This window comes from Lissotriton vulgaris, chromosome 6, assembly GCF_964263255.1.
Source record: "Lissotriton vulgaris chromosome 6, aLisVul1.2, whole genome shotgun sequence".
Lineage (NCBI taxonomy): Eukaryota > Metazoa > Chordata > Amphibia > Caudata > Salamandridae > Lissotriton > Lissotriton vulgaris.
In genome coordinates this window covers 887,776,207-887,791,019 of record NC_141694.1, presented here as the reverse complement: position 1 = coordinate 887,791,019, position 14,813 = coordinate 887,776,207, and the positions used below count along the sequence as shown (strand labels likewise).

General features: G+C 42.8%; 1 protein-coding gene across 1 annotated transcript in view; it reads left to right on the top strand.

The window, feature by feature from the left end:
* The first annotated feature begins 9,429 nt into the window (after positions 1 to 9,429).
* The window catches only part of CCDC170 (coiled-coil domain containing 170), a 252,752-nt gene continuing 247,368 nt past the window's right edge, over positions 9,430 to 14,813 (top strand). Inside the window, exons 1-2 of the mRNA XM_086926876.1 lie at positions 9,430 to 9,668; positions 10,771 to 10,847. Of these exons, the coding sequence (XP_086783002.1) occupies positions 9,516 to 9,668; positions 10,771 to 10,847 (230 nt within the window). The 5' untranslated portion in view covers positions 9,430 to 9,515. The remainder of the gene's footprint in view (positions 9,669 to 10,770; positions 10,848 to 14,813) is intronic.

The following is a 14,813-nucleotide window of genomic DNA, read 5'->3' as shown; positions in this document are numbered from 1 at the left end:
TATTTCATCTATTATTTTATTGTACCAACGCGATATTTCTTTCTTTACCACTGGGCTGTCTAATAGGCAAGTTACCAAATCGCTAAAACCACCTATAGGCTGCTTGTTACTTTGCGTTGGCTGCTCTTTATATGACTGTGCCCAGCTAGAGATCTGGATATATTTAAATCTCGACAGACTTGGGCCTACTTTATTAATTAGGTAGTCCCATGGAAGTAAAGACCCATCCATAAACAGGTCATCCCAACTATTGATACCGGCTTCTATTAGCGGATTATTAAGGGCATCTATTGTCCATAAGGGAGGAGCGGGTAGGTTCCATATCGGAGCCTTCGCTGAATAGTAGCCAACCTTTATCGCTTGCCTGACTTTGTACCAAGTAGATACAATCCCTTTTAGAACTTTCAATTTTATCTTCTTAAAGAATTTGGGGTCACCAAATTTAAACAAAAAACCAACTTGATTTACTCCTTCGCATTCCAATAATATGGAAAAAAGAGGGCCCATCCCTGTAGATGTAGGGGTTTTAAGCAACATACGCATGTGCGATAGCTGAAAAGCCCATGCGTATATTTGAAGGTCTGGGCCAGCCAGCCCTCCCTTCTCCCTACGACGCCTAATTTTTTTCCACGAAATTCTGGGACTTTTACTATTCCAAATAAAGCTGGTGATCGCGCTCTGTAGTTTTGAGATTAGTTTTGGATAAAAAAAAAATGGAATTGAATTAAACAGAAAAGAAACTTTCGGTAAGATACTCATCTTCACCAAATTAACCTTACCCAAAACAGAGAGCGGAAGATGAGACCGATCTCTCATAAGTTTCCGACACTCTGCGGCTACTTTGTTAAAGTTAAGAGAAGCAATCGCGTTGATATCCTTAACTATGTTCACCCCCAGATAACGAATTTGGTTTTTGGATGTCCCGTTGTTATCAGTTGTATTACTATTCCAAGACATTGACTCTGTCTTTAGGGCATTAATTTCATATCCTGACACTTTGCCAAATATAAGGGCCTGTTCGATTATCTCTGGGTATGCTTCGTCATAACTCGTAGAAAAAATCATAAAATCATCTGCATAAAGTGCCACCTTCTTATCCCAGCCACCATAAATAAAAGGTTTAATGAGTATACTGTCTCTGAGGGTTTGAGCGAAGGGTTCTATATATACATCAAAGAGAAGGGGAGACAGGGGACAACCCTGTCTGGTTCCTCTCATGACTTTGAAGGGCTCTGTCAAGCCTCCATTAATCAACAGTGAAGCAGATGGGCTACGATATAGAAGATTTATCGTCCTCCGAAATCTGTCCCCCACGTTGAACCTCCTCAAGGCCTCCGACAGGTACAACCAATTCACCCTGTCGAAGGCCCTGGTGGCATCCAAAGTGAGGACAACCAGAGGGATTGCCTCCTTTATAGCAATATCCATTGAACCAATCAATTCATACGTAAGCTCACAAAGTTGTCTCCCTTTTATAAACCCCTTTTGGTTCGGAGCTATGATATCAGGAGCTACCCGGCCCAACCGATTAGCTAATATAGATGTAAAAATTTTATAATCGGCGTTTAGTATAGAAATAGGCCTGTATGAACCACAATCTGAGGCGGGTTTACCAGGCTTCAGGGTGAGGGTTATAGAGGCATTATTCCATGACTCCGGTGGTAACTCGCCATCTCTAAGAATTTGGTTAAACAGAGTAACCAGGACTGGTGAAACCTCTGAGATAAGTTTTTTGTAAATTTCACAAGGCAAACCATCAGTGCCTACAGCCTTCCCACTCTTTGCTTTCTTTATGGCCTCCTCTATCTCCGTTATGGTTATTTCCCCATCCAAAGAGCAGGCCTGTTCTGTTGTTAAAGACGGAAGAGATATACCCTCGAGCCAATTAATTATATCATTCTGATTAGGCATAAGGTCGTCCTGATATATGGATTGAAAAACATTTCTAAAAGCTGCTCTGATTTCCTCGTCCCTGGAAAAGGTGTCCCCCGCTGATGTGACTGAAGATATGTTGTTACGGACCCGATCAGATTTTGTTTTCCAGGCAAGTAATTTCCCTGCCCCCTCCCCATATTGGAAATGCGAGAGTTTACTTGCCTCCCATCTCTGCATGACCCGTTTCTCCAGAATTACAGACAATGAAAGCTTTAGCCTATCCAATTCTGCGTGTTTTGCGGCAAGGTTGTGATTATCTGTAGGAGCAGTGTTGTCTATATCGTTCTGTACTGTCAAAATGTTACTTTCAATGGAGGTAATTTCATCTGTATACTGTCTTCTACGATAGGCTACTTTATTTTTAATGAGACCTCTTAATGTACACTTAAATGCGTCCCAAATTATTCCTATTGAGGCTGTGTCTTTATTGGTACTAAAGAAGTATCTTGTTTCTGATTGTAAAAATTCAATATCCTCTATTGAAGAGAGTAGAGATCTGTCAAAGGACCATATTTTTGTAAGAGGTGTCGTAGCCAGTTTTAGTTCTAACTCAACTGCAGAATGGTCAGAGAGATGCATTGGAGTGTATTGTATTGAAGTAATGTCTTCAGCTAGCGCTCTACTAGTGAGAATAAAGTAAATTCTGGATCTATGTCTATATTTCCAGTTCCTAAATGAGAATTCTTGCCTTTGACCCTCTCTGAACCGCCAGATGTCAATATAGTCGTAATGGTTCATTAAACCTAGCAGACAATTTCTGGATTTAGAAATGGTTTTCTGCCTACTATTAGGGGATTTATCCAGAAGTGGATTCAAAGTAATGTTGAAATCCCCCGCTATAATCACCGGGTCTGGGAAACTAAGCAAGTGGTTAAAAAGGGTTTTCAATACTGAGGGGTCATCTATATTTGGACCATAATATCCCACAAGTGTTAACTTGATGTCTCCTAGTTCTATTGCTACGATAGCCCATCTCCCTCCAGTGTCTACTTTCTGCTGTTTTATCTTAAATGTAACGGATTTTTTTTTAAAAATCGAGACCCCCCGTGTATTAGAACCTTGTGTTGTTGAAATCGAGGATTCTATCCATCTATTCCTTCGAACCAACTCGAGTATCTCACTTTCAATTAAGTGAGTCTCCTGGAGGATAATGATTCCCGCATCGATATCTCGAAGATATTGCATGATTTTATTAGCACGAGGTTTGGTGCGGAGACCATTAACATTCCAGGATAATATTTTGAGTTTACTCATTAAGTTGTAAATTTAAGTTGTTCGTTAGAGCTGACAATAAGAAGAAAAGATTGGAAAAGTTTGGACAATTCAAGCAGAATATTGCTATTTGGTTTAAGATGAATGAAAAACATAGCTTTCAAAAACTTATTTACACAAAAAGATTGGAGCTCATTTTTAGAAGTGTGGTTGTGCCCCCCTACCCCCCCATACCCTCCCCTCCCCACTTCCCCACCCTGGGAAAACCTCGTACTCACCAACCGGAAAATTTCCGGAAGTAAGTGCCCCCAGCTCTTCCCCATCTCGCCACCACGTGCCTGTTAATATTTATAGTGTGACTCGCCTTTACACTTTATGTTTATCTTAAGTGCGAGTATAGTTGTGTTTTTTTTTCACTCCCTAACTTTATCCCTTTTATTCCGTTTTTTTTTGTTTTTTTTTTAACTTTACTTTTTGTGATCTTCTTTTATTACCCTTTCCCTCTTCCACAGGATTTCGCTTTTTTTTTTTTTTTTTTTTTTTAAAGATTACCCAAGATAGATTCATATTTACATTTACTCATGGTAAGGTATGGTTTATCAACATTTCCTAATCAATGTATTTTAGCCTTATAGGCATTAGGTATTTGGACTTTCGGGCATGTGAGGGTTCAGAGATTAAGAGTTAATGACGTTCTTTTAGTTCCGTTTAGTTGTTTCAACACATCTTAGTATCACTCCCTTTGTTTCCTGCTGCCAAAGGATAATAGAAGATCATCTGCAGCCTGCACTGATCTAATGTTGTACATTTTGTTATCTAGCATAATTTTAAGGGATGCAGGGAAACCCATCTGTACTGTAGCGCCCAGTTTACGAAAAGCGTCCATCCTTTGGCCCAGCTCCCATTGTTTGTCCAACGTGAAGCGGGACAAATCTGAACGAATCTGAAAGTTATAACCTTTATATGTTTGCGATTTAAGCTTAAGTGCTTGGTTCAAAATATGCTCCTTCAATGAGTAGGTGTGAAAGTTTACGAGGATTTTCCTAGGCTTGGTCCGCTGGAGGTTACGTCTAAAGGGATCCTGATGTATGCGTTGAATGTCCGCTGCTAACTCCTCAATGGATTGGGAAAGATTTAAAGTGTCTTTTAGTAGAGTGATTATGTAACTCTTAATATCCGAACCCTCGCTCCCCTCAGGAACATTCAAGATGCGTATGTTACTACGCCTTGCGTTGTTTTCTAAGGACCCTACACCAAGATTACAGAGAACTATCACATTGATGATTACAGAAGCAGAAACCAACAATTGGATTTCAAAGAAAGAAGCAGAATTCCTAGAAACTAATGCTCCCAGGATACCTTACTTTTACTCCTTACCAAAGACTCATAAAGGTCGCAACCCACCACCAGGAAGACCCATTGTTTCTGGGATCGGATCAATATTAGAACCATTGTTGCAGTTTGCAGACCAATATCTGAAGCCCCTGACACAAAAAACTCCCACCTATTTGAAGGATACAAGGGATCTTCTCAATCTCTTGCAAGGTTTCAATTACTCAGAAGAAACCATGACCCTATTAGGTCTCGACGTAGAGAGCCCTTATACAAGTCTCCCCCAACAAAAAACTTGCGAGACACTAAAAACCGTCATCTTCAGCAGTGATTGGGATTACAAAACACCAAGACATTTTATACTTGAGTGCTGTAAGATGGCCCTTATGGAAAACTACTTCCAATATAACGACACCATGTATCAAAAATGCCATGGCACATCAATGGGGAGCACATTCGCTCCGAGTGTAGCGGGTCTCTACCTGAGCAACTTTGAAGCAGAATACGTCAACAACTCTACCAATCCATATCAAAAACAGATTTTATTTTGGCGCTGTTATATCGACGACATCATTTTAATCTGGGAAGGCGATAAAGAAAGCCTTAAAAATTCCCATGCATGGATCAACACAAGAGATGAATGGTTACAATTTACCTATACTGCAGACAAACATCAATTGGACTTTCTGGACATAACCATCTATGCCGAGGATCATACACTACATACAAAGACCTACCGAAAACCAACATCAAAAAACAGTTTACTTTCATACCAAAGCTTTCATCCTCGCCCCCTCGGGGAGAATCTCCCTTACAGTCAGTTCCTTAGATTACGCAGAAACTGCAGCAAAACATCAGAGTACAAAAAACAAGCAATTGAACTATGTGAAAAACTCAAAGAAAGAGATTATCCCCAAAGAGTAATTGACAAATGCAAAAAGAGGGCAAGGAATAAAAACAGAGAAAGTCTTCTGGAATCTATACAAGAAACACCTGAACCAGATCTTATGACGTGTGTAACTACATATGGCCCGGCAAGCAACAATGTGAAAAAGATCATTAACAGAAATTGGAGAATCCTGACCTCAGCCAATTTAAAATGGCCCAAACCCAGATTTGCAAATAAAAGAACTCGCAATCTAAAAGACATACTGGTCCACACCAGACCACCCCCTAAGAAATCGATTGGAGTAACTAATCATCTATGGGACATCTGTCCAGTAACTGGACATTTCCCATGCGGTTCATGTTTGGTGTGCCCACTAACTAAAACTGCAAAAGAGATCCAACTGTTACCTAATTTCAGATGGAAATTGGTCAACCACACAAACTGCAATACCAGCCATGTGATCTATATGATCACATGCCCTTGCGAAAAGCGCTATATCGGAATGACTTGTAGAAAGGTCAAGCAACGTATTTGTGAGCACCGGAGTAACGTCAAGTGTAAAAAAATCACGACCAAAATGTCAGGTCACTATCTCGAAGCAGGACACTCAACTGAAGACCTAAAATGGGTATTTATAGAAACCCTGGGAAACAAATACCACAATGCTGAAGGAATACTTTTTGAAAAGGAACAAAGGTGGGTGCACCGCCTAAAGACTGATTCAGATGGACTCAACGACGCTGTCCCATGGGGAAGTGTATACAAATAATTGGCCACAAAACTGAATGTATCTTGAACTTTTCTAGAATCTATGAAACTAAAAAATACACCGACCATTTGCTGTAAATGAATTCATAAAATGTCGTTATTTCCCAATATAACCCCAATTCTAAGTTGTAAAAAAGTAACCAATCTGAAAATCAGAAATATGGACAAAAATCCTTAAGTAAATCAGTTCGCACGAACCTGTCATACAGTCCATCCCTATACTACTTCCATGTACCTGGTTAGTAAACTGTAATGTTCCCAGAGGAATTTTAACCAAAACGGCATAATTTGGAAATGGTTTCAGGTTACCAAATGAGATCGGAAATTATCAGAAATTATTCCACTTAAACAGAAGTAACCTCTGCCTCCCTATTTTTACTTCTATAAATAACGAATGTGCAATAACAATGCGATTAATTCCAAACCAATAATATTTGTATTGCCATAAGAAAAAAGACTAAGACCACACTGGACCAGTCTTTTTTCGATGGCCATGCTGTCACCTCCCATATCTGACAACCCGGCAGAGAATGCTTTCTCCCGGGCCCAGATTGGAAGAGTCAGCACTAGTCGTGTTACATGAAACTGTAGGTAGCACAAGACAACGCCCTTGCTACCACCGCAACAAAACCGTAACGTATTTTTAAAACGAAGTATATTGATATTCGTTATTGTCTTCTAGTAGGTCTCCTGACCCACTGGGAGCCCCCTGAGGTAATAGTAACTCTTTATCCAGGTATGTCCCATTTTTCCGACAGCAAATGGTGTAATTAATATCGGCGGAAGTATCCACCGCTAACACTTTCACAAAACAGGGATATAATCGCTGCACAGTCTAGTCTGATATGCAAGCACACAATACTAGCGATTTATGTTTCAAATGTTTAACAACGCGAACAATGTGTAGTGATACCTCGTTACACCTTAATAATCACATCACAATGGGAGAGTCGAACTTGTCTGCTGGTTTGTTGTGGCTAACAATAGTATTGCAAATTTCTAATTTTTAAAAACTTTTCAAACGCGCCGTATTATTAAATTAATTACTGTTCCTGGTAAACTTACCAGTGCACTAGTCACTTGTGAATTCCACTACCCTATTCTATACTCTTTCATTCACAGGTACCCAGCGACCTGTAAGGAAGTAAAACTCACATTATTTCCTTTTTGAACTTAAAGAAGGCATTATAGGAAAAACCTAATGGCCTAACACAAACAGAGACGCCCTTGGTCTCTGTGCACACTACACTCTGGTCCTGAAGAAAGCCCACCTGACCTCTTGGCAACCTAAGGGCTGAAACATGTCGACCTAGTTCACTAAATGAAGTGTGAGAGAGCCATTATCACTCTCAGTCACACAATCTTAACTTCACTATCTCAGAATTGGAACGAATAAAATGTATTATTCCAATAAGAAAATATGTTTTTAAACCATTCACTACCAAATCACTGATCACTACTGTCTTAACCAAGGGTAAAGCCTCCTGGCGGAGGATGCATAACAACTAAACCCCATGATTATGCACACAACGTGTTAAGTACAGCGGAGAACCAAGATATACCGCTACAATTACGAACTATACACGTGCATGAGGGTTTTTTACTTGGGACTAGTCAGAACGATACCTGCATACCCTGGTTGTGCAGGACAAGTGATCCTTCTCTCTTGATTACATTTTGTTTCTGGCTGCCACCATATCTGCCTTTTATCTCCGTCTGTTCATCTGTCTCTTGTTTCTATGTCTGCCACCTATCTGCCTTGTATCTGCATCTGTCTGCTGCCCCCATCAGAGCACTTCAAAGGCTTACTTTTTCCAAACATGTAAATTGAATATTTCATTCAAGGCATCTCACAGGGGTGAGACAAAAAAAGTGTGTGCGTGTATATGTGCAAGTGCATGCTTGCATGCAAATGTGTCTAAGTGTGCACATATTCGTAGGAGTGCCTGTGTGTGTTCTTGTATATATGTGCATGCACGTGTGAGTGTGTAAATGTATCTCCAGTTGGTAATACTGTATATGAATGTGCATGCTGCCTTATGTGGATGTCTGTGGGCATTCCATTCTAACTTAATGTGATTTGAACGATGTCCACCCCATGCTTGTTTCATATGTTGTTCCTAATGTTCTCCAGCCAAAAAAATCTTCATGTGAGTCTGTGCCCTCTTTTGTTTATTTTCTAACATTTCTTCCCGTCTTTAGTTTGGCCCTGGTCGCAGGGGTTAGGACTACTTGTAGCATCCTTGGTGCACTGTTTTCACTTATCAAAATATTCCCACCCCTTTTTCTCATCAGAATGGATTTTTAACGCCTTAACCGCGGCAGGAATTCCGCCGCGTTGAGGGCGTTCTAAAAGGTGGGTGGGGTTGCGACAGCCGTTGGCCGTTCGCAACACCAGGGAGGGAGTGCTCACGTCGGCCTTTGGGAGCATGGAAGGGGCTAAAAATGAAGACAATATTCCGTCTTTTAATTTATATTGTAGTGCTTAGTGAAGCGCTGGGTATTGCCTTACGTAAGCCCTCACAGTAGAAGTCTAGCCTGTGTCAAAAATGTAACCCTTCAAAGCCAAAAAGATCCATACCTCGCACAGCTCCTGAACTGTCGCACTTAGTAACTCCTCAGCATGCTTCATGCCACTGCGCCGCTAAAAATAGAGTAAAAAAAATGCTATATTACTTTTACATAGCCAATAGCTCTGCATTTCACTAAAACGAGACCTATTGCATTGCATGGGCAACAACACAGTTTTGGGGTCAGAATTTAGGATTTTTCTTTTAGCCCTATATGCAAATATAATTACTCAACTGCAAATAAATTTTAAAAAAAGTAAAAAACATTGCCATTTTCAACGCCAACAGCTCTAACTTTAACAAATGCGAGACCTATTGCATTGAAAATGCTTGTTTTTTTTAGGCAGGGGGAGATAAGTGTTTGTCCAGAGAATCACAGGATGTTGAGCTTGCGCCGAGACTCGGGCTAGCTCCTTAGTTCCAAGGTCAGCACAGTTGAGGGTATTGCCGCTTTCTACGCACTTAAAAAGACACAACATATGCCCAAGAAAGAAATCCGTCTGAAAATAAAGCCAGACCATGACTTTCTCAAGACTCCATTCTAATTCAGGGTGTAACAAACATGCTGTATCGCGGAGATCGAGTGAGGATAGTCCCTGGGTTTGGCATTGCTGAACAGTCCGTCTTCTCTATGCATGGGGCTGAGGCGGGCGCGCGCTCTGTGCTTCCTCATGTACGTTCCCTGTTGTCGTGGAGACACGGATGACGCTTAAATACAATACAGGGAGGCTCTACGGGTGCTGCCTGGAGCTCGCACACGATCCGGTGCTAGCCCTGCGTTGCCCTGGGATCCCGCCCGTGACAAAAGCATGAGCGAGACCAGCAGCATCGCCAGTGGGGCAGCAGCCAGCGGCGCAGTCCGCGCCGAACCGTCCAGTGCAGCCAGGATCATCGATGCTAACAGTAACGTCGCCTTCCGTTGCTACTCCCCCAGCACTTCTCCTTGGAGGAGCTACACCGAGGTAACACGCCGAGCAACCATCCCTACTCACGGCACCGCTAGCATGCCCCTCGCCTTCAACACCTTGTCAACTGCAGGCCAAGTCACAAAGTCGCAGGCTGTGCCCTCCTCCCCCCCCCCCCCCCCCACACACACACAAACCCAATGAGTGGTGATATCGGTTGTTTTCATCCCATTTCGATAGTTCGACTCTTAGGTTTTAAAACTAGTTATACTCAGGGCTTTAAGTGGGATGAAAAACTGGGGCGGTGTCTCTCAAAGGGGCGTGGCTGATGTACGTGAGGGCTTTGCTTAAAAATACATAAACTAACAATCCGTGCTTAGTATAGTACAGGTTGCCGCTCGACTGGTATTTTGCTGCTTCTCTGCTTGAATCCAGATGTATCATACAGCATTACCTTCACACGTTCAACCGGCCAGGGCTATTGGTTTTGTCAATGGTTGTTCCTTGCATAAGACAAATAAGCAACAACTACGGGCACGTTGTATATAACAATGAAAATGCTTCAGTTCTGAAATGATGAGACTGTAAAAGTACTATAACCAGCCTCTTTGAAGTTACATCAGAGGCGGTGAAGGGCAGTACTGCTGCAGAGTGAAGATTTTTTTTTATCCTGAGGGTGAGGGCGAAATTGGAGAGCCCGATAGGAACCCCTCTCAGCACGTGCTTTTTAGAACTGCCGGTGTTGTGCACCAGCAGGACCCCGGTCCTCTTAAAGCCCTCGTTATATTCCTCTCTGTCACCTGTACCTCCCATCACCCTAATCCCACTCTTTGCGCCTGCTGCCCTGCATGAGTTTGTGTGATGCTCCCCGAGTGACAATAAGAGACAACTTCTTGAATCCCAAAGTTCGGCTGTAAACTGCCTGTGCTGTTCTTTATTTGGTGGACTGTTGCAGAATACCTGTATTTACCCTGGCTAAAGGGCAGTGTATAAATGCTATCAACATGTGTTAAACATGCCTGCACCGAGCTCTTGTATGTTCTGATGACTGGACCGTCACCGACCTGACAGGCACCGGCCAGTGTGAGACTAGCGTTTTCCCATTCATGCTTGTATTCATTTCACAATATACTTTCTAATTTTCACCAATTTTTTCCAGGTGCCAGAGCCGGGTTACCCAATTAGGAGACAGATGGATGAAAACGAAGACTTCACTATGACCCGCAGGGCAGGAAGGTCTGTATACTGTTTAAGTAAATTAAGCGAAATAGTTCCCAGAGTTCTTAGCTTGTTACTGTGATAATCTTTTGGAATCTTAATCTTAATTACATGCAAACCTTTCCACCTGAGCTAGATATACTATGACCCTTTGTTGTCTTCAAATGCTGCATACCATTCAGGACTCAGTGGCCAGAGTCACTCTCATCCTCCCACGCTGCACTCACATCACACCACTTCTGAAGGAGCTCCACTGGCCCCTCATTCACAAACCATCACCGTTCAAACTCCTCACCCACACTTTTATGGCACTACATAACACTTGCCCAGCATACCTCAACAATCCTATCTTCTTTCACATCCCTCCTAGACACCTTTGCTCGTCTTTGAATCATACTTGCACAAATCCCACACATTCAGAAAACCAGATCTGGTGGTCAAGACTTCTCCATCATCGCTCCTAAAGCATAGAATGCAGTGGCGGCTCCTCCGCTAAGGCGGAGGAGCATTGCCAAACTACTCCTTGACCAGTGCAAAAGGCAAATAAAATAATAGTAAGAAGCTATTATCATTTTATTTTTCGTTGCTCCAGACAGTTCAGGCAGAGCGGGGCTGGCTCGCCGCTGAAGGAGCAAGAGTGCTTTGCAGTCACATGCGTATGACGGCTTGACTGGCCCTCTAAGGCCGGCCAAACCGCCATGTGCACCATTGGGCTGCTTTGCAAAGTCCGTGGAGAACATGCCCGGCCCCCCCAGGCACTGCCTGAGCATCCAAACAGACTGCTCAGACCAATCACGGCACTGCTAAGGCAGCGTTGTGATTGGCTGGAAGAGTCTGGAAGCCTGGATGCTTCTGGTGCTACCAGCTGATTTAGGAGAGGGGTGCTGCTGTTGGAGAGGCGTGCAGAGACTGAGAAGGTAAGTTTATTTTCAGCCTCCACCCCTCCTCCTCACCACCCCACTGCCACTGATAGAATGATCTGCCATTTCACATAAGAGCCTCATCCTCACTTCTTGAATTCCGCAAGAATATGAACACGTGGCTTTTCGAGTAGTCCCACTAGGTGTGGCTAGACACACACCTTCTCAGCGCCAGGATACCCTCTCGGGTGATAGTGCTCTCTAAATATCTGTGTATCAAGGCCATATCAATGGTGTACAGTGCTATACAAATCTGTGTTAAAATATAAGGTAGAGCAAACCTATCTACAGAGGAATGGAGTGCTGTAAAAATAGGAAGCTCATCTGTGTGCATCTTTTCTGCTAGCTTGAGGTATCCTGTATCGCAGTTTAAAAGTTATTTTATTGTCTGTGTTGGTGAAGATTAAATCCTCGATTACAAGTGGCTAATTAAATTTCAATAAACATGCAATCCACTGTCTATAGGAATGTCAAAATTAGGAGGTTGTTGGTAAAATCCATTAGTCAGAATATTTCTTATATAATTTATAGCGGGTCAGACGCTGTGAAAGTGAAAAATGGGCAGTAAATATTGGGACGAGTAGATTTTTGTACCACAAGCACCAAAATCTGAATGTAATTCCCCATATAAATAGGAAAACTTGTGAAAGGCATTATTTAGCACATCACCAAAGTATCATTATTGTAAGGAAATGCATATTTTTTGTATGATCACCCACAAATGTTTGGATTGACGCTGCCGGTTTTTCGACACTGAAGTGCACTTCTGATGAGGCCTCAGTGCATGTGATCTGATCCCCCGCATAAAGTATGTACACTTGGCTAATACATGATTGGCATATTTAACTTACCTGTAAGTCCCTAGTATTTGGTACTAAGTATACCCAGGGCCTGTATGGTAAATGCCACCAGTGGACTGAAGCACTTATTGTTCCACCACTGCAGTGACAAGTTGAAAACATGGCTCTAGATCTGTCACTGCAGCTTAGTCGGTCAACTTTCAAACTTCCAACTCGGCATGGCAAAATAACCCTTTTGCTATGTCCCTACCTTTTTAAATATTTATAAGTCACCCCTAAGGTAGGCCTCCTAAGTTCATAAGGCACGGTGCAGAATATTAAGAAGAAGGACATTTCATTCCATTTTACATGTTCTGACAGTGAAAACTCACCATTGTCATTTTCACTGTAGTAAGTCTGGAAGTCCAATAGCTTAACATTGGGTTACAGTAATGCAACCACAAACTTCCAGTTGAGACCACCAGATATAATAGTTTAAGGGTCAAAATTAATTGTTACATTAAACCCAACACTGCGCAGAAATTGGATTTAAAGTAACTTTTAATATAAGGTGACTTTAGATAGTCACCATTTTCTTGCCCCAAAGGTCTAGTAGCCATTTCAGATTAACTAATGCAGTTGTCATCTGAGACAGCCTGCTACCCGCATGCCAGTAGGTGTGAGTTGCTCCCAGGAACCGGAAATGAAAGGCCTGTTGGTGGGAGGAGATGTGGCCTCTTCCTGACAGAATGGCCAGAGGGCTGTGGCCACAGGCGATGTAGTTTCAAAGGTGAAGCACCTCTGAAAGGGCGAATACTAGGCACACTGTAGCCTGCCTTCTCCTTTGCGAACGTAGATAGGCTGGCATTGCTCTCCAGAGAGTGAAAAACCTGTAGCAGAACTGGTTTTCTGGGAGGAGTTGCTCATTATAATGGACACGCCTCAGGGGTATGCCCATAGCTCTGAACAAGGGAGGAAAGGTATTGGCTTCTTGGATTTGGGCAGAGCAATGCACTATGGGAATATTTAGTGCAATTCCCCAGGAAATGATGCAAGAGTGGGTACGGATCCCTGGTGAATTTTTCCCTCAATGGTTAGAGAGTACCCCTCACCCACAAAGTCGAAATTGACATACAATTGGCACTTATGTGTACATGTCTCATCATACTGCTGGATTTGGAAAGAACAGAAGGACTGCACCTGCTGAAACTCTGTGTGAGAAGTTGGCCTGATATATGATGCTCACTAATTCTAGTGATCACCTTGTATCAGTCCAAACAACCTTATGGTGATTGGTTGTAAGTCAACCTTATAGACCAGCTATCCTAATGGTAGCATGGACAAAGCAGTCTTAGGCTAAACTCTTTTGGCATGTGAAGCCAGCTGTTTTACCACATATAACCCCTTGAAAACCAAATGAAAGGAAACTACACAGGTAGTTATGAAAATAAACAAGATATTTATTAACTAACAAACACCTCTGAACTCTTTATGAGATCAGAGGGCTAAGCACATGACAAGACTCTAAGGAAAAATACGTTAAGTTGCACAAGTTACAATTTTGCCCTAGGGGCGCAACAAACCATATACTAAACAAGTGGTATAAGGAAGTCGATAGAAGGAATGGAGCTGTCCAGAGGCTGTAGGATCACTGGGACTACACTACCCTAACCTTAGGTAAGTAATAGGAGGCCTACGGGACGCGTGTGCTGAGTGTGAACTCACACGTGAGATGCGTAACAAAGTCAATGGACAGTACAGTTTACGAAAAAGGTGAGTACGGACAGTTCTGACTAGTTAGGACTAAAACGACTGTGAAACTGGACACTAGGAGAGTCAATCTATCCTTGAGCACCGAAATGCTCTCGTTACCTCACCCACGGGCTGCGGGTGCATAGGTGTGACAGTGCGTCGGGTTTCTGCATTGAAGTCAATGGAGCCTTGAAGAAAAGATGATCAGGCGACCAGAAGGAAGCTGTCCGGATGGATCCAAGGGTGGATCAAGGAAGATGGATACCTGAAAGCAGAGGGGACAATGTTCACAGTCACCAGCCAGTGACTGGAGTGGAACCAGGAAGGAACCAGATGATGTGGTCACGATCAGGTGAAGAGTGGACGCTTGACTCTGCAGCCACGTGGACCAGGAGGCGTCTTCGACGACCAGGATGGAGGCACAAGCTGTCCCACGCAGGCTCTCGCTGTCGGCGGTGTTGGTTCCGGATTCGGTGTCAACAGGCCTTGGCAAAGGCAACCCACGTGGTGAGTGGAAAAGGCGTCTGGTGTGG